The sequence below is a fragment of the Notothenia rossii genome (assembly GCF_949606895.1).
Source record: "Notothenia rossii genome assembly, chromosome: 7".
In the NCBI taxonomy this organism is placed as follows: Eukaryota; Metazoa; Chordata; class Actinopteri; order Perciformes; family Nototheniidae; genus Notothenia; species Notothenia rossii.
The window spans coordinates 155,001-170,000 of NC_136905.1; the positions used below are offsets into that span (position 1 = coordinate 155,001).

The 15,000-nt window shown below is 45.4% G+C and overlaps 1 protein-coding gene across 3 annotated transcripts in view; it reads right to left on the reverse strand.

Annotated features, from left to right (window-relative positions):
* arhgef2b (rho/rac guanine nucleotide exchange factor (GEF) 2b) overlaps positions 1-15,000 on the reverse strand; it is a 38,697-nt gene that overhangs the window by 10,737 nt on the left and 12,960 nt on the right. For all 3 annotated transcript variants that reach the window (XM_079694250.1, XM_079694249.1, XM_079694251.1), the window contains 9 exons: positions 10,950-11,093; positions 9,886-10,133; positions 8,554-8,679; positions 7,108-7,225; positions 6,773-7,021; positions 6,465-6,541; positions 4,728-4,900; positions 267-334; positions 1-175 (listed from right to left, as the gene is read on the reverse strand). The exon at positions 1-175 is cut by the window's left edge and continues 41 nt beyond it. In XM_079694250.1, the coding sequence (XP_079550376.1) occupies positions 1-175; positions 267-334; positions 4,728-4,900; positions 6,465-6,541; positions 6,773-7,021; positions 7,108-7,225; positions 8,554-8,679; positions 9,886-10,133; positions 10,950-11,093 (1,378 nt within the window). The remainder of the gene's footprint in view (positions 176-266; positions 335-4,727; positions 4,901-6,464; positions 6,542-6,772; positions 7,022-7,107; positions 7,226-8,553; positions 8,680-9,885; positions 10,134-10,949; positions 11,094-15,000) is intronic.

Here is a 15,000-nt window from a genome sequence, read left to right on the forward strand (position 1 = left end):
GCAGCAGAGGAGTTTGCTCTGAACAGGTTCCTGCAGGAGGAAGAGGAGGAGGAGCTGATCTCCTCCTCCTCTTCCTCTCCTCCTCCTCTTCCTGTGGCCTCCACCAGGTCAGAGAACAGAGTCACTCGCTCCTGCAGTAGCTCAAGCACCTCCCGGTCCTTCTGCTGGATGTCCGCTGGGGGAGGAGGAGACATGTTAGAGAGGAGGAGGAGGAGGAGGAGGAGGAGGAGGAGGAGGAGGAGGAGGAGGAGGAGGAGGACCATTACCTCTGAGTCTGCGCAGTAAAGCTTTGTCTTCAGTCTCGATGAGAGGAAACTCATCTCTGGATGGACAGCTGAGGACAAAACACAAGACTGTCAACTACTGCAGTGCTAATGGTACTACCTCAGTACTAATGGCACTACCTCAGAACTAATGGTACTACCTCAGTACTAATGGTACTACCTTAGGACTAATGGCACTACCTCAGAACTAATGGCACTACCTCAGAACTAATGGTACTACCTCAGTACTAATGGTACTACCTCAGGACTAATGGTACTACCTCAGGACTAATGGTACTACCTCAGTACTAATGGCACTACCTCAGAACTAATGGTACTACCTCAGTACTAATGGTACTACCTCAGAACTAATGGTACTACCTCAGTACTAATGGTACTACCTCAGGACTAATGGTACTACCTCAGGACTAATGGTACTACCTCAGTACTAATGGCACTACCTCAGAACTAATGGTACTACCTCAGTACTAATGGTACTACCTCAGGACTAATGGCACTACCTCAGAACTAATGGTACTACCTCAGGACTAATGGCACTACCTCAGAACTAATGGTACTACCTCAGAACTAATAGCACTACCTCAGTACTAATGGCACTACCTCCGAACTAATGGCACTACCTCAGAACTAATGGTACTACCTCAGTACTAATGGTACTACCTCAGGACTAATGGCACTACCTCAGAACTAATGGCACTACCTCAGAACTAATTGTACTACCTCAGTACTAATGGTACTACCTCAGGACTAATGGTACTACCTCAGAACTAATGGTACTACCTCAGGACTAATGGCACTACCTCAGAACTAATGGTACTATCTCAGGACTAATGGCACTACCTCAGAACTAATGGTACTACCTCAGTACTAATGGCACTACCTCAGAACTAATGGTACTACCTCAGAACTAATGGTACTACCTCAGTACTAATGGTACTACCTCAGAACTAATGGTACTACCTCAGAACTAATGGTACTACCTCAGAACTAATGGTACTATCTCAGGACTAATGGTACTACCTCAGTACTAATGGTACTACCTCAGAACTAATGGTACTATCTCAGAACTAATGGTACTACCTCAGAACTAATGGTACTACCTCAGAACTAATGGTACTACCTCAGTACTAATGGTACTACCTCATAACTAATGGTACTACCTCAGTACTAATGGTACTACCTCAGTACTAATGGCACTACCTCATAACTAATGGTACTACCTCAGTACTAATGGTACTACCTCAGGACTAATGGCACTACCTCAGGACTAATGGCACTACCTCAGTACTAATGGTACTACCTCAGAACTAATGGTACTATCTCAGAACTAATGGTACTACCTCAGAACTAATGGTACTACCTCAGAACTAATGGTACTACCTCAGTACTAATGGTACTACCTCATAACTAATGGTACTACCTCAGTACTAATGGTACTACCTCAGTACTAATGGCACTACCTCATAACTAATGGTACTACCTCAGTACTAATGGTACTACCTCAGGACTAATGGCACTACCTCAGGACTAATGGCACTACCTCAGTACTAATGGCACTACCTCAGTACTAATGGTACTATCTCAGGACTAATGGCACTACCTCAGTACTAATGGTACTACCTCAGGACTAATGGCACTACCTCAGGACTAATGGCACTACCTCAGAACTAATGGTACTATCTCAGGACTAATGGCACTACCTCAGTACTAATGGTACTACCTCAGAACTAATGGTACTACCTCAGAACTAATGGTACTACCTCAGAACTAATGGTACTACCTCAGAACTAATGGTACTACCTCAGTACTAATGGTACTACCTCATAACTAATGGTACTACCTCAGTACTAATGGCACTACCTCAGAACTAATGGTACTACCTCAGAACTAATGGTACTACCTCAGAACTAATGGTACTACCTCAGAACTAATGGTACTACCTCAGAACTAATGGTACTACCTCAGTACTAATGGTACTACCTCATAACTAATGGTACTACCTCAGTACTAATGGTACTACCTCAGTACTAATGGTACTACCTCATAACTAATGGTACTACCTCAGTACTAATGGTACTACCTCAGTACTAATGGTACTACCTCAGTACTAATGGTACTACCTCATAACTAATGGTACTACCTCAGTACTAATGGTACTACCTCAGTACTAATGGTACTATCTCAGGACTAATGGCACTACCTCAGTACTAATGGTACTATCTCAGAACTAATGGTACTACCTCAGGACTAATGGCACTACCTCAGTACTAATGGTACTACCTCAGAACTAATGGTACTACCTCAGTACTAATGGTACTACCTCAGAACTAATGGTACTACCTCAGGACTAATGGTACTACCTCAGTACTAATGGCACTACCTCAGTACTAATGGTACTACCTCAGTACTAATGGCACTACCTCAGTACTAATGGTACTACCTCAGTACTAATGGTACTACCTCAGAACTAATGGTACTACCTCAGTACTAATGGTACTACCTCAGAACTAATGGTACTACCTCAGGACTAATGGTACTACCTCAGTACTAATGGTACTACCTCAGAACTAATGGTACTACCTCAGGACTAATGGTACTACCTCAGTACTAATGGTACTACCTCAGTACTAATGGCACTACCTCATAACTAATGGTACTACCTCAGAACTAATGGTACTACCTCAGTACTAATGGCACTACCTCAGTACTAATGGTACTACCTCATAACTAATGGCACTACCTCAGAACTAATGGTACTACCTCAGTACTAATGGTACTACCTCAGTACTAATGGCACTACCTCATAACTAATGGTACTACCTCAGAACTAATGGTACTACCTCAGTACTAATGGCACTACCTCAGTACTAATGGTACTACCTCATAACTAATGGCACTACCTCAGAACTAATGGCACTACCTCAGTACTAATGGTACTACCTCAGTACTAATGGTACTACCTCAGAACTAATGGTACTACCTCAGTACTAATGGTACTACCTCAGAACTAATGGTACTACCTCAGGACTAATGGTACTACCTCAGTACTAATGGTACTACCTCAGAACTAATGGTACTACCTCAGGACTAATGGTACTACCTCAGTACTAATGGTACTACCTCAGTACTAATGGCACTACCTCATAACTAATGGTACTACCTCAGAACTAATGGTACTACCTCAGTACTAATGGCACTACCTCAGTACTAATGGTACTACCTCATAACTAATGGTACTACCTCAGTACTAATGGTACTACCTCAGTACTAATGGTACTACCTCATAACTAATGGCACTACCTCAGAACTAATGGTACTACCTCAGTACTAATGGTACTACCTCAGTACTAATGGCACTACCTCATAACTAATGGTACTACCTCAGAACTAATGGTACTACCTCAGTACTAATGGCACTACCTCAGTACTAATGGTACTACCTCAGTACTAATGGTACTACCTCAGTACTAATGGTACTACCTCAGTACTAATGGCACTACCTCAGTACTAATGGCACTACCTCAGTGCTAATGGTACTACCTCAGTGCTAATGGCACTACCTCAGTACTAATGGTACTACCTCATAACTAATGGTACTACCTCAGAACTAATGGTACTACCTCAGTACTAATGGCACTACCTCAGTACTAATGGCACTACCTCAGTACTAATGGTACTACCTCAGTACTAATGGTACTACCTCAGTACTAATGGCACTACCTCAGTACTAATGGTACTACCTCAGTACTAATGGCACTACCTCAATACTAATGGCACTACCTCAGTACTAATGGCACTACCTCAGTACTAATGGCACTACCTCAGTACTAATGGTACTACTGCATTACTAATGGTACTACCGCAGTACTAGCAGTACTATAATTGAGTACTAGCAGCTGAATACTACTCACCTGCCGGCCACCTTCTGGATCCGGCTCATCACTGATACTTATGGTACTACCTCAGTACTAGCAACTCTACATGTACTCTGACTGAATACTACATGTACTCTGACTGAATACTACAGTACTATAACTGAATACTACAGTACTATAACTGAATACTACATGTACTCTGACTGAATACTACAGTACTATAACTGAATACTACATGTACTCTGACTGAATACTACATGTACTCTGACTGAATACTGCAGTACTATAACTGAATACTACAGTACTATAACTGAATACTACATGTACTCTGACTGAATACTACATGTACTCTAACTGAATACTACAGTACTATAACTGAATACTACAGTACTATAACTGAATACTACATGTACTCTGACTGAATACTACAGTAAAATAACTGAATACTACAGTACTATAACTGAATACTGCTCACCTGCCGGCCGCCTGCTGGATCCGGCTCATCCAGGTCTGAATACTGCAGTACTTATATATAAATATATAATAGTACATGTATAATACTGCTCACCTGCCGGCTGCCTGCTGGATCCGGCTCATCCAGGTCTTTCGGCCCTCCTTGGAGGAGGCATGCAGCTCGTACATCTCGGGGGGGCAGGAGGCGCTGATCAGATACATCCCTCGCTCCTGATTGGCTATGTCTCTGACGATCAGGTTATTGAGGGAGACCACCGGAGACTTGTCCTGAGACAGGTCAGAGACAGACAGGTACAGGGTCAGGATATCAGGTGAGAGAAAGAGAGAGAAGTGAGAGACAGACAGGTGAGAGAGAGACAGGCACAGGGTCAGGATATCAGGTGAGAGAGACAAGTGAGAGACAGACAGGTGAGAGAGAGACAGGTACAGGGTCAGGATATCAGGTGAGAGAGACAAGTGAGAGACAGACAGGTGAGAGAGAGACAGGTACAGGGTCAGGATATCAGGTGAGAGAGACAAGTGAGAGACAGACAGGTGAGAGAGAGACAGGTACAGGGTCAGGATATCAGGTGAGAGAGACAAGTGAGAGACAGACAGGTGAGAGAGAGACAGGTACAGGGTCAGGATATCAGGTGAGAGAGAGACAGGTGAGAGACAGACAGGTACAGGCTCAGGATATCCTTCAGGGACCAGAGGACTAACAGGTCCTTCAGGGACCAGGGGGCTAACAGGTCCTTCAGGGACCAGAGGACTAACAGGTCCTTCAGGGACCAGGGGGCTAACAGGTCCTTCAGGGACCAGAGGACTAACAGGTCCTTCAGGGACCAAAGGACTAACAGGTCCTTCAGGGACCAGGGGGCTAACAGGTCCTTCAGGGACCAGAGGACTAACAGGTCCTTCAGGGAAAAGAGAACTAACGGGTCCTTCAGGGACCAGAGAACTAACAGGTCCTTCAGGGACCAGAGAACTAACAGGTCCTTCAGGGACCAGGGGGCTAACAGGTCCTTCAGGGACCAGAGAACTAACAGGTCCTCCAGGGACCAGAGGACTAACAGGTCCTTCAGGGACCAGAGAACTAACAGGTCCTTCAGGGACCAGGGGGCTAACAGGTACTTCAGGGACCAGAGAACTAACAGGTCCTCCAGGGACCAGAGGACTAACAGGTCCTTCAGGGACCAGGGGGCTAACAGGTCCTTCAGGGAAAAGAGAACTAACGGGTCCTTCAGGGACCAGAGAACTAACAGGTCCTTCAGGGACCAGAGAACTAACAGGTCCTTCAGGGACCAGGGGGCTAACAGGTACTTCAGGGACCAGAGAACTAACAGGTCCTCCAGGGACCAGAGGACTAACAGGTCCTTCAGGGACCAGGGGGCTAACAGGTCCTTCAGGGACCGGGGGGCTAACAGGTCCTTCAGGGACCAGAGGACTAACAGGTCCTTCAGGGACCAAAGGACGAACAGGTCCTTCAGGGACCAGAGGACTAACAGGTCATTCAGGGACCAGAGGACTAACAGGTCCTTCAGGGACCAAAGGACGAACAGGTCCTTCAGGGACCAGAGGACTAACAGGTCATTCAGGGACCAAAGGACGAACAGGTCCTTCAGGGACCAGGGGGCTAACAGGTCATTCAGGGACCAGAGGACTAACAGGTCCTTCAGGGACCAGATAACTAACAGGTCCTTCAGGGACCAGAGGACGAACAGGTCCTTCAGGGACCAGAGAACTAACAGGTCCTTCAGGGACCAGAGGACTAACAGGTCCTTCAGGGACCAGGGGGCTAACAGGTCCTTCAGGGACCAGAGGACTCCTTCAGGGACCAGGTCTGACTCACCAGGGATGGGAAAGTGAACTTCTGATCTTTCTCCTGAAGAAAAACCAAGATGTCCGACATCAGCAAGACCTGCACATCTGGAGACAAACAAACAGCTGGTCAGCATCACAACAGGTGGACAGGTAGACAGATGGACAGATGGACAGGTATCCAGGTGGACAGGTAGACAGATGGACAGGTAGACAGGTAGACAGGTGGACAGGTAGACAGGTAGACAGATGGTTAGGTGGACAGGTGGACAGGTAGACAGATGGTTAGGTGGACAGGTGGACAGGTAGGCAGATGGACAGGTACACAGGTGACTGTACCTTTCATCCTGGAGCCCTGCACCTTCCAGAGGAGGGGTCCCTCGTAGAGCAGCCTCCTCCTCAGCAGCTCTCCCCCTCTGAACTCTCCTCCTCCCTGAACCTCCGCCTGGGCCCTGGGATCCAGACGGGCCTGGACCTCCTGCAGCCTCCGGGTCCGGTCCAGCTCCAGAACCTCCTGGTCCACGGAGCTGATGAGCCCCTTCAGGAGCAGCAGAGCCCGGGTCAGAGCCTGAGACTCCTCCTCACTACCTGGAGGTCATAGCAGGGGTCAGAGGTTATTAGGGGTCAGAGGTTATTAGAGGTCAGGGGTTATTAGAGGTCAGAGGTCGAGGTACCCTTGGTGTTGTCGAGGATCCGCTGGATGAGGACAGGGTACTTTGTGATTCGCTGAGTCACCAGCAGGATGCACTCCTGGACACCATGGCGACGCAGAAGAGGACCACGACAGGCCCGCTGAGCATTATGGGATAGACAGAAACACCACATTAGATACAGGTCCAGCTTCAAGTCTAGGTTCTGCTTCAAGACTAGGTTCTGGTTCAAGACTAGGTTCTGGTTCAGCTTTAAGACTAGATTTGTGTCCAGTTTCAAGTCTAGGTTCTGCTTCAAGACTAGGTTATGGTTCAACACTAGGTCCTGGTTCAATACTAGGTTCTGGTCCAGCTTTAATACTAGGTTCTGGTCCAGCTTCAAGACTAGGTTCTTGTCCAGCTTCAGGTCTAGGTTCTGCTACAAGACTAGGTTCTGGTTCAAGACTAGGTTCTGGTCCAGCTTCAAGACTAGGTTCTGGTTTAAGACTAGGTTCTGGTCCAGCTTTAATACTAGGTTCTGGTCCAGCTTCAAGACTAGGTTCTTGTCCAGCTTCAGGTCTAGGTTCTGCTACAAGACTAGGTTCTAGTTCAAGATTAGGTTCTGGTCCAGCTTCAAGACTAGGTTCTAGTTCAAGACTAGGTTCTGGTCCAGCTTCAAGACTAGGTTCTGGTTTAAGACTAGGTTCTGGTCCAGCTTTAATACTAGGTTCTGGTCCAGCTTCAAGACTAGGTTCTTGTCCAGCTTCAGGTCTAGGTTCTGCTACAAGACTAGGTTCTAGTTCAAGACTAGGTTCTGGTCCAGCTTCAAGACTAGGTTCTGGTTCAAGACTAGGTTCTGGTCCAGCTTCAAGACTAGGTTCTGGTTTAAGACTAGGTTCTGGTCCAGCTTTAATACTAGGTTCTGGTCCAGCTTCAAGACTAGGTTCTTGTCCAGCTTCAGGTCTAGGTTCTGCTACAAGACTAGGTTCTAGTTCAAGACTAGGTTCTGGTCCAGCTTCAAGACTAGGTTCTGGTTTAAGACTAGGTTCTGGTTCAAGACTAGGTTCTGGTTCAGCTTTAAGACTAGATTTGTGTCCAGTTTCAAGTCTAGGTTCTGCTTCAAGACTAGGTTATGGTTCAACACTAGGTTCTGGTTCAATACTAGGTTCTGGTCCAGCTTTAATACTAGGTTCTGGTCCAGCTTCAAGACTAGGTTCTTGTCCAGCTTCGGGTCTAGGTTCTGCTTCAAGACTAGGTTCTGGTTTAAGACTAGGTTCTGGTCCAGCTTCAAGACCAGGTTCTGGTTTAAGACTAGGTTCTCGTCAAGCTTCAAGTCTAGGTTCTAATTAAAGACAAGGTTCTGGTCCAGCTTTAAGACTAGGTTCGGTTTCAAGACAAGGTTCTGGTCCAGCTTTAAGACCAGATTCTGGTCCAGCTTCAAGACTAAGTTCTGGTTGTTGTCCAGGACTAGGCTCTGGTTCTGGTACTCACCCTGATGAACTGCTGCAGTTTCCGGTCTCGGGTCAGAACCTCTTTGTAAAGTTTCACAGCTTTCGGGTGTCGACTGCAGAACTCAGAGTACAGTTTCTTCATGTCGTCTGCACACTGCCCTGAGAACTACACACACACACACACACACACACACACACACACACACACACACACACACACACACACACACACACACACACACACACACACACACACACACACACACACACACACACACACACACACACACACACACACACACACACACACACACACACACACACACACACACACAGGGTCAGTAACCCGTTATATAACCCTTCAGTCACCCCTCAGTCACCCCCTCAGTCACCCCTCAGTCACCCCTCAGTCACCCCTCAGTCACCCCCTCAGTCACCCCTCAGTCACCCCTCAGTCACCCCCTCAGTCACCCCCTCAGTCACCCCTCAGTCACCCCTCAGTCACCCCCTCAGTCACCCCTCAGTTCCCCCTCAGTTGCCCCTCAGTCACCCCTCAGTTCCCCCTCAGTTGCCCCTCAGTCACCCCTCAGTCACCCCTCAGTTACCCCTCAGTCACCCCTCAGTCGCCCTTCAGTCGCCCCTCAGTTGCCCCTCAGTTACCCCTCAGTCACCCCTCAGTCGCCCTTCAGTCGCCCTTCAGTCGCCCCTCAGTCACCCCTCAGTTACCCCTCAGTCACCCCTCAGTTCCCCCTCAGTCACCCCCTCAGTCGCCCCTCAGTTCCCCCTCAGTTGCCCCTCAGTCACCCCTCAGTCACCCCTCAGTCGCCCCTCAGTTGCCCCTCAGTCACCCCTCAGTTACCCCTCAGTCACCCCTCAGTTCCCCCTAAGTTGCCCCTCAGTCACCCCTCAGTTACCCCTCAGTCGCCCTTCAGTCACCCCTCAGTCACCCCTCAGTTGCCCCTCAGTCACCCCTCAGTTACCCCTCAGTTGCCCCTCAGTTACCCCTCAGTCACCCCTCAGTTACCCCTCAGTTACCCCTCAGTCACCCCTCAGTTCCCCCTAAGTTGCCCCTCAGTCACCCCTCAGTTACCCCTCAGTCGCCCTTCAGTCACCCCTCAGTCACCCCTCAGTCGCCCCTCAGTCACCCCTCAGTCGCCCCTCAGTTGCCCCTCAGTCACCCCTCAGTCGCCCCTCAGTTGCCCCTCAGTTGCCCCTCAGTCACCCCTCAGTTGCCCTTCAGTCGCCCCTCAGTTGCCCCTCAGTTGCCCCTCAGTCGCCCCTCAGTCACCCTTCAGTTGCCCCTCATTCGCCCCTCATTCGCCCCTCAGTCGCCCCTCAGTCACCCCTCAGTTACCCCTCAGTTACCCCTCACCTGTCCCAGCAGCAGGTCTCCGATGCGCCGCACAGTGAAGTTGCCGCTGCCCTCCATCAGACCCTCCTTCCTGCGGGCCAGCAGCTGGGACAGGAAGCTGCTGTGCCACTCCAGCAGCTGGTCCAGGCAGGGGAAGATGGTGTGCACCACGGCCGCCTCCTGCAGCACCTCCTCCAGCATCCCCCGGCGGTACACGCCCTCCATGATGCGCAGCGTGCGCACGTGGTGGAACTCCGTCTGGATCAGCTCTGACACACGGACACACACTCATCATATACTGTTATACAGATACTGTAAGTACTTTCTATATACAACACACACTCATCATATACTGTTATACAGATACTGTAAGTACTTTCTATATACAACACACACTCATCATATACTGTTATACAGATACTGTAAGTACTTTCTATATACAACACACACTCATCATATACTGTTATACAGATACTGTAAGTACTTTCTATATACAACACACACTCATCATATACTGTTATACAGATACTGTAAGTACTTTCTATATACAACACACACTCATCATATACTGTTATACAGATACTGTAAGTACTTTCTATATACAACACACACTCATCATATACTGTTATACAGATACTGTAAGTACTTTCTATATACAACACACACTCATCATATACTGTTATACAGATACTGTAAGTACTGTCCTCAGATATTATATGAATATATACGTGCTGTAAACTCATGGTTTGTGCTGGGTGTATGAGTTCAGTTTAAAGTGTGACTTTAAACCTGGGTGGAGATTCGTGGGGTTTATTGATGTGTTAGAAATAGAGGGGATAAATAAATGAACGTCATTGAGATTGAGGAATCAGGAGAGGCCACTAGTGAGTGTGATTATTATATTGAATGTGATTTAATGTGTGTGGGATATGTGTGATCCTAATTGTTGTATTGTTGTTGTCCTTTTTCTTCAAAGGTTAACAACCTATTTGGATTTGGATTAAAACATCAAAACGAGGAGTTGTTTCCTTCCATCCTGATTCCACCCTGTCGGGGGATAGACAGCACAATATATACTAAAGTACCGTAGATGACGTCCTGCTTCTTGATGAGGTCTTTGTGGAGCGACTGCAGGAACTTAGGCTCCACCACCAGGCTCCAGCTGTCGGCCTGAACACAGCGGCCCTCCTCCTGCAGCTCCTCCAGCAGGGGGCTCCACCACCACTCCCCTGAACACACACCATATACACACATCAGATACACACTTCAGATACACACCAGATACACACACCATATACACACATCAGATACACACTTCATATACACACATCAGATACACACATCAGATACACACTTCAGATACACACCAGATACACACCAGATACACACACCATATACACACTTCAGATACACACTTCATATACACACATCAGATACACACTTCAGATACACACCAGATACACACACCATATACACACATCAGATACACACTTCATATACACACATCAGATACACACATCAGATACACACTTCATATACACACATCAGATACACACTTCATATACACACATCAGATACACACATCAGATACACACTTCAGATACACACCAGATACACACACCATATACACACTTCAGATACACACTTCAGATACACACATCAGATACACACCAGATACACACCAGATACACACACCATATACACACTTCAGATACACACTTCAGATACACACATCAGATACACACCAGATACACACCAGATACACACACCATATACACATATCAGATACACACTTCAGATACATACACCATATACACACATCAGATACACACTTCAGATACACACTTCAGATACACACCAGATACACACATCAGATACACACTTCAGATACACACACCATATACACATATCAGATACACACTTCAGATACATACACCATATACACACATCAGATACACACTTCAGATACACACTTCAGATACACACCAGATACACACATCAGATACACACTTCAGATACACACCAGATACACACACCATATACACATATCAGATACACACTTCAGATACACACATCAGACACACACATCAGATACACACTTCAGATACACACTTCAGATACACACCAGATACACACCAGATACACACCAGATACACACATCAGATACACACATCAGATACACACATCAGATACATACACCATATACACACATCAGATACACACTTCAGATACACACTTCAGATACACACCAGATACACACATCAGATACACACTTCAGATACACACACCATATACACACTTCAGATACACACTTCAGATACACACCAGATACACACATCAGATACACACACCATATACACACATCATATACACACTTCAGATACACATCAGATACACACATCAGATACACACACCATATACACACATCAGATACACACACCATATACACACATCAGATACACACTTCAGATACACACACCATATACACACACCATATACACACATCAGATACACACTTCAGATACACACATCAGATACACACTTCAGATACACACACCATATACACACACCATATACACACATCAGATACACACTTCAGATACACACACCATATACACACATCAGATACACACATCAGATACACACATCAGATACACACACCATATACACACATCAGATACACACACCATATACACACATCAGATACACACATCAAATACACACATCAGATACACACATCAGATACACACACCATATACACACTTCAGATACACACACCATATACACACATCAGATACACACACCATATACACACATCAGATACACACACCATATACACACACCAGATACACACACCATATACACACATCAGATACACACACCATATACACACATCAGATACACACACCATATACACACACCATATACACACTTCAGATACACACTTCAGATACACACCAGATACACACCAGATACACACATCAGATACACACTTCAGATACACACACCATATACACACATCAGATACACACACCATATACACACATCAGATACACACATCAGATACACACTTCAGATACACACTTCAGATACACACATCAGATACACACTTCAGATACACACATCAGATACACACTTCAGATACACACATCAGATACAAACATCAGATACACACTTCAGATACACACATCAGATACACACATCAGATACACACATCAGATACACACACCATATACACACTTCAGATACACACTTCAGATACACACCAGATACACACCAGATACACACATCAGATACACACTTCAGATACACACACCATATACACACATCAGATACACACACCATATACACACATCAGATACACACACCATATACACACATCAGATACACACTTCAGATACACACATCAGATACACACATCAGATACACACACCATATACACACACCATATACACACATCAGATACACACTTCAGATACACACTTCAGATACACATCAGATACACACACCATATACACACATCAGATACACACTTCAGATACACACTTCAGATACACACATCAGATACACATCAGATACACACATCAGATACACACTTCAGATACACACATCAGATACACATCAGATACACATCAGATACACACATCAGATACACATCAGATACACACATCAGATACACACTTCAGATACACACATCAGATACACATCAGATACACACATCAGATACACACATCAGATACACACATCAGATACACACATCAGATACACACATCAGATACACACTTCAGATACACACACCATATACACACATCAGATACACACATCAGATACACACTTCAGATACACACTTCAGATACACACATCAGATACACATCAGATACACACATCAGATACACACATCAGATACACACATCAGATACACACATCAGATACACACTTCAGATACACACATCAGATACACATCAGATACACACATCAGATACACACTTCAGATACACACATCAGATACACACTTCAGATACACACATCAGATACACACATCAGATACACACTTCAGATACACACATCAGATACACACATCAGATACACATCAGATACACACTTCAGATACACACATCAGATACACACATCAGATACACACATCAGATACACACATCAGATACACACATCAGATACACACTTCAGATACACACATCAGATACACACTTCAGATACACACATCAGATACACACTTCAGATACACACATCAGATACACACTTCAGATACACACATCAGATACACACATCAGATACACACTTCAGATACACACTTCAGATACACACATCAGATACACATCAGATACACACATCAGATACACACATCAGATACACACTTCAGATACACACTTCAGATACACACTTCAGATACACACATCAGATACACACTTCAGATACACACATCAGATACACACTTCAGATACACACTTCAGATACACACATCAGATACACACTTCAGATACACACATCAGATACACACTTCAGATACACACATCAGATACACACTTCAGATACACACATCAGATACACACATCAGATACACACTTCAGATACACACTTCAGATACACACATCAGATACACACATCAGATACACACATCAGATACACACTTCAGATACACACTTCAGATACACACATCAGATACACATCAGATACACACATCAGATACACACATCAGATACACACATCAGATACACACATCAGATACACACTTCAGATACACACATCAGATACACATCAGATACACACATCAGATACACACTTCAGATACACACATCAGATACACATCAGATACACACATCAGATACACACATCAGATACACACTTCAGATACACACATCAGATACACACTTCAGATACACACATCAGATACACACTTCAGATACACATCAGATACACACCAGATACACACATCAGATACACACATCAGATACACACACCATATACACACATCAGATACACATCAGATACACACTTCAGATACACACTTCAGATACACACTTCAGATACACACTTCAGATACACACATCAGATACACATCAAACACACATCAAACACACATCAAACACACATCAGATACACATCAAACACACATCAGAT